The sequence below is a fragment of the Zonotrichia leucophrys genome, unplaced genomic scaffold (assembly GCF_028769735.1).
Source record: "Zonotrichia leucophrys gambelii isolate GWCS_2022_RI unplaced genomic scaffold, RI_Zleu_2.0 Scaffold_442_42094, whole genome shotgun sequence".
NCBI lineage: Eukaryota > Metazoa > Chordata > Aves > Passeriformes > Passerellidae > Zonotrichia > Zonotrichia leucophrys.
Genome location: NW_026992647.1, coordinates 13,767 through 19,372, shown reverse-complemented (window position 1 = coordinate 19,372; position 5,606 = coordinate 13,767). Strand labels below are relative to the sequence as shown.

The window sequence follows — 5,606 nt, the reverse complement described above, 5'->3', positions numbered from 1 at the left end:
GCATTTGTGTAATGGTTGGAGGCCATTGAAATGGTTGAAATAATTTTTCTACATTCATCATTAGCATTTACAAAAGCAAGGTTTTGAAGAAGATGAGGATGAGCTTGTTTATTCTGACATTGTTTTTCAACTGCTTGGGTTAATCTATCTAAAAAAGAACTAAAGGATTCTGTTTCATCTTGTCTAATCAATGCATAAGCATTAATATGTGTACTAGGTAGTTCTACTGAAAACAGGGCTTTTCTAGCAGCATCTTTAATATTTGCTAATACAGGCTGAGGCAAGTTCACTGCTTGATCTTTTGGTCTATGGTGAGGTGGATTACTTGCTAATTGGACAACATCTAAATCTGCATAAGCAGTATTTGCATATCTTTCAACTAATTTATTAAGAAGTTTTTTCTTTTGTAATTCTTATAAAAGATATTGTAAATTGGTTAAAATCAGGGAAGCTATATTTTGACAATCAGCAGGGACTAAATCATAAGAATTAAAAACACTTTAACACAGAATTAAAGTAGGGAGAAGAGAACTTGCTTTCTTTTAAAGCATGACGTAATTCTTTAATATTATGATGAGAGAGGCTCTTATATTTTGGATTACCATCATTATGACTATATTGAACAGGTAATGCAAGAAGTTGTTTCTTTAAATTTAAATATTTTTCTAATTTTTTAATAATATTAGACTAGTGAGGGAGCTTTAAAGGAGGGTTGGGATTGGAACTGACAGTTTCACTAACAGCAGCTGTTCTGGGAACTTTGCTAGTATGACGTTTGAATTCTTCACAGGGGCGTTGCGGTAGCAAAAAACTTTCCTGGGAGCTCTGCTAGTATGGGCAGGAGAACACGCTTCTGAATTCTTGGTAGAGACATTTAAAGAACACGCACTTTTTGGAGCTTTGCTATGAGGGGGAGAGGAGGGCTCAGTCAAGGACTATGCTCTTTCTGGAGCTCTGCTAAAGGGGTTGGGAAAGGGCCGTGTTCTTTGGATTGTGGAGGAGAGCTGGAATTTGAACTCTGCTGGGAAAACGACTTTGTATTTTTGATAATTTGTAAAGAACAACGACATGTTTCACAAAGTCTTTTTGCTAGTGGGGACTAAACTGGAGAACAGCTAATGTTAGGCTGAGAATTTAATTTTTTTTCTTTAATAACAAAGAAAACATCAGGAGGAGGAGTATGAGGAGGAGGAGGATGAGAAGGAGGAGGAGGACAATGACGACGAGGACGAGGAGGAGGATGATGAGGAGGACAAGGAGAATAAGGAGGAGGAAGAGGAGGAGGACAACGACGACAACAATGAGGAGGACGAGGAGGATGAGTAGGAGGAGGAGGACGAGAACGATGAGGAGGATGAGGAGGATGAGGAGGATAAGGAGGAGGACGAGAATCGGGAGGAGGAGGAGAAGGACAAGGACGGGGAGGAAAACGAAGAGGAGGAGGACGAGGACAAAGAGAAGGATGAGAACGAGGAGGAGGAGGAAGAGGAGGAGGGCGTGGAGGAGGAGGACGAGGAGGAGGATGAGGAGGACGAGGAGGAGGAGGCGGACAAGGCAGTGGAGGAGGAGGAGGACGAGGAGGACGAAGACGAGCACAAGGAGGAGAATGAGGAGGTTGAGGATGAGGATGATGAGGAGGAGGATGAAGAGGAGCACGAGGAGGAGGACAAGGAGGAGGAGTATGATGAGGAGGAGGAAGAGGAGGAGGAGGAGCAGGACGCGGAGGAGGACAAGGGGAAGAGGTGGAGGACAAGGAGGATGAGGAAGAGAAGGATGAGGAAGACGAGCAGGATGACAAGAAGGACGAGAAGGAGAAAAAGGAGGACGACGAGGAGGAGGAAATGGACAAGGACAAGGAGGGGGACGAGGAGAAGGAGGACGGAGAGGACATGGGGGACAGGGAGGAGGAGGACATGGAGGAGGAGGATGAGGGGGAAGACAAGGAGAATGAGGACAAGGAACACGAGAAGGACGAAGAGGAGGATAAGGATGAGGAGGACAAGGAGGGGGACAAGGAGGACGAGGCAGAGGATGAGGAAAAGGAGGACAAGGAGGAGGATGAGGAGGAGGACGACGAGGAGGACGAGGACGAAGATGAAGACGATAATGAAGAGGACAAGAAAAAAAAGAAGCATGAGGAGGATGAGGAGGAGGAGGACGAAGAGGACGAAGAGGACGAGGACAAAGAGGACGAAGAGGAGAAGGAAGACGAGGAGGAGGAGGATGAAGAGGAGGAGGAGGAAGAGGAAGACAAGGACGACGAGGATGAGGAGGAAGAGGGGGAGGACAAGAAGGGGGAAAAGGAGGCAGAGGAGGGGGAGGACAGGAAGGAAGAGGACGAGGAGGAGAAAGAGGAGGATGTGGAGGATGAGGAGGAGGATGTGGAGGATGAGGAGGAGGACGAAGAGGACGAGGAGGAGGAGAAGATGCATGAGGATGAGGATGAAGAGGAGGAGCACTGGGAGGAGGAGGACGAGGATGAGAACGAGGAGGTGGAGGATAGGGAGGAGGAGGATGAGGAGGAGGAGGGTGAGGGGGAAGACAAGGAGAACGAGGACGAGGAAGACGAGAAGGACGAGGAGGAGGACGAGGTGGAGGATGAGGAAAAGGAGGACGAGCAGGAGGCAGAGGAGGAGGAGGAGGATGTCAAGGACAACAAGGAGGACGAGGATGAGGAGGACAAGGAGGACAAGGAGCATGAGGAGGAGGAGGAGGACGAGGACAAAGAGGACGAAGAGGAAGAGGAAGACGAGGAGGAGGAGAGGAGGAGGAAGAGGAGGAGGAGGAGGAGGAGGAGGAGGAGGAAGAGGAGGAGGAGGAGGAGGAGGAGGAAAAGGAAGACTAGGACGACGAGAATGAGGAGGAAGAGGGGACGAGGATGAGGAGGACAAGGACGAGGAGGAGGACAAGAAGGAGGAGGAAGAGGAGCAGAGGAGGGGAGGACAAGAAAGAGGAGAACGAGGAGGAGGATGAGGAGAAGGAGGATGAGGAGAAGGAGGACGAGGCGGTGAGGACGAGGAGGAGGACGAGGAGGACAAACAGTAGGAGGACGAGGCGGAAAAGGAGGAGGAGAATGAGGAGGATGAGGACGACGATGACGAGGATGAGGAGGAGAATGAGGAGGTTGAGGATGAGGAGGAGAGGAGGAAGACGAAGAGGAGAAGGAAGAGGAGGAGGAGGAGGAAGAGGAGCAGGATGAGAAAGAGGATGATGTGGAGGAGGACAAAGAGGAGGAGGGGGAGGACTAGGACAAGGAGGAGAAAGAGGAGGGGCGCAGAAGACGAGGAGGATGAAGAGGACGAGGAGAAGGGCAATGAGGGCGAGGAGGAGGACGAGGGGAGGGAGGAGGAGGAGAGCGAGGAGGTAAAGGACAAGGACAGGGAGGACGAGGAGGACGAGGAAGACGAAGTGAAAAAGGAGGACGAGGACGATGAAAAGGAGGGGGAGAACAGGGAGGGCAGGGATGAGAAGAACGAGCAGGAGGATGAGGAGGCGGATGAGGAGGAGGAGAAAGAGGCAGAAGAAGACAAGGAGAAGGACGAGGAGGAGAAGTAGGAAGACAAGGACAGGGAGGAGGACAAGAAGGAGGACCAGGTGGAGGCGGAGGAGGAGGACGATGACAAGGACAGGGAGGAGAATGAAGAGGTTGAGGAGGAGGAGGACATGGAGGAGGAGGACGAGGTGGGGGAGGAGAAGGAGAGTGAGGAGGACAAGTACCATGACAAGGAGGACGAAGACAACAAGGACGATGACAAGGAGGAGGAGAAGGAGAAGGTGGAGGAGGGGGAGGCCAGGGACGAGGAGGATGAGGAGGAGGACAAGGGGGAGGAGGAGGATGAGAAAGAGGCAGATGAGGACGAGGAGGAGGACGAGGAGAATGAGCAGCAGGACGATGAGGCAGTGGAGGACGAAGAAGAGGTGGAGGAGAAAGAGGAGGACAAGGACAGTGAGGAAGACGAGGAGGAGGACGAGGAGGACGAGCAGGAGAACGAGGAGGAAGCCAAGGACAAGGAGGAGGAGGACGAGGTGGAGGAGGAGGAGGTGGAGAAGGAGGACGATGACGAGGAGGAGAATGAGGAGGCTGAAGATGAGGAGGACGAGGAGGTGGACAAGGAGGGCGAGGAGGAGGACGAGGCAGGGGAGGAGGAGGAGGAAAGCGAGGAGGACAAGGACAAAGACTAGGAGGACGAGGAGGAGGAAGACGAGGAGGAAGAAGAGGAGGAAGAGGAAGAGGAGGAGTGGTATGAGGGCGAGGAGGAGGACGACAAGGAGAAGGACGAGGGGGGGGAGAGGGAGGAGGGCGAGGAGGACAAGGACAAGGACAAGGAGGACGAGGAGGACGACAAAGACGAGCTGGAGGAGGAGGATGAGGACAATGACAAGGAGGAGGAAGCGGAGGAGGCGGAGGAGGGGGACGCCAGGGAGGAGGAGGAGGAGGAGGACGAGGAGGAGGAGGACAAGGCGCATGAGGACGAGCAGAAAGGTGAGAAGGAGGAGGAGGACGAGGACGAAGCCAAGGACGACGAGGAGGAGGAGGATGAGGAGGAGGATGAGGAAGAGGAGGCAGACAAGGCAGTGGAGAACGAGGAGGACGAGGAGGAGGGGGAGGAGGAGGAGGCAGAGGAAGAGGAAGAGGAGGAGGGGGACGAGGATGAGGACGAGGATGAGGACAAGGACGAGGACTAGGACAAGGATGATGAGGAGGAGGAGGACGAGGAGGAGGATGAGGAGGAGGATGAGGAAGAGGAGGCAGACAAGGCAGTGGAGAACGAGGAGGACGAGGGTGAGGACGAGGATGGGGACAAGGACGAGGACTAGGACAAGGAGGACAAGGACGATGAGGAGGATGAGGACGAGGAGGAGGAGGACAGGGACGAAGAGGACAAAGAGGAGGAGGAAGACGAGGACAAGGAGGAGGACGAGGAAGAGGAGGAAGATGAGGTGGATGAGGAAGAGGAGGCGGACAAGGCAGTGGTGGAGGAGGAGGACGAGGAGGAGGAGGAGTAGGGGGAGGAGGAGGAGAGCGAGGAGGACAAGGACAAGGACAAGGAGGACAAGGAGGTCGATGAAGACTAGTTGGAGGAGGAAGATGAGGACAAGGAGGAGGACGAGGATGAGGAGGAGGAGGACGAGGCGGATGACGACGAGCAGGAAGACGAGGAGAAGGAGGAGGACGAGGACGAAGAGGAAGAGGAGGAAGAGGAGGCGGACGAGGAGGACAAGGACGAAGACGACAAAGAGGAGGAGGAAGACGAGGAGGAGGATGAGGAAGAGAAGGAAGAAGACGAAGAGGTGGAAGATGAGGAGGAGGATGAGGAAGATGAGGAGGAGGACGAGGAGGAGGAGCAAGAGGAAGACAAGCAGGATGAGGATGAGGAGTACAAGGAGGACGAGGAGGATGAGGAGGAGGACAAGAAGGAGGAGGAAGAGGAGGTGGAGGAGGGGGAGGCCAGGAAGGAGGAGGACGAGGAGGAGGAGGAGGAGGACAAGAAGGAGGAGGAAGAGGAGGTGGAGGAGGGGGAGGCCAGGAAGGAGGAGGACGAGGAGGAGGAGGAGGAGGAGGAGGAGGACAAGGAGGGCGAGGAGGAGGATGAGAAGGACGAGGC

General features: G+C 53.5%; 1 protein-coding gene across 1 annotated transcript; it reads left to right on the top strand.

The window, feature by feature from the left end:
• Positions 1-1,326: 1,326 nt before the first annotated feature.
• Positions 1,327-2,882, top strand: LOC135441707 (glutamic acid-rich protein-like; the record flags this gene model as incomplete). Its single annotated transcript, XM_064701252.1, has 2 exons — positions 1,327-1,719; positions 2,016-2,882. Coding segments are annotated over 2 exons (1,260 nt in total), but the record flags the coding sequence as incomplete, so codon positions are not given.
• Positions 2,883-5,606: the final 2,724 nt, after the last annotated feature.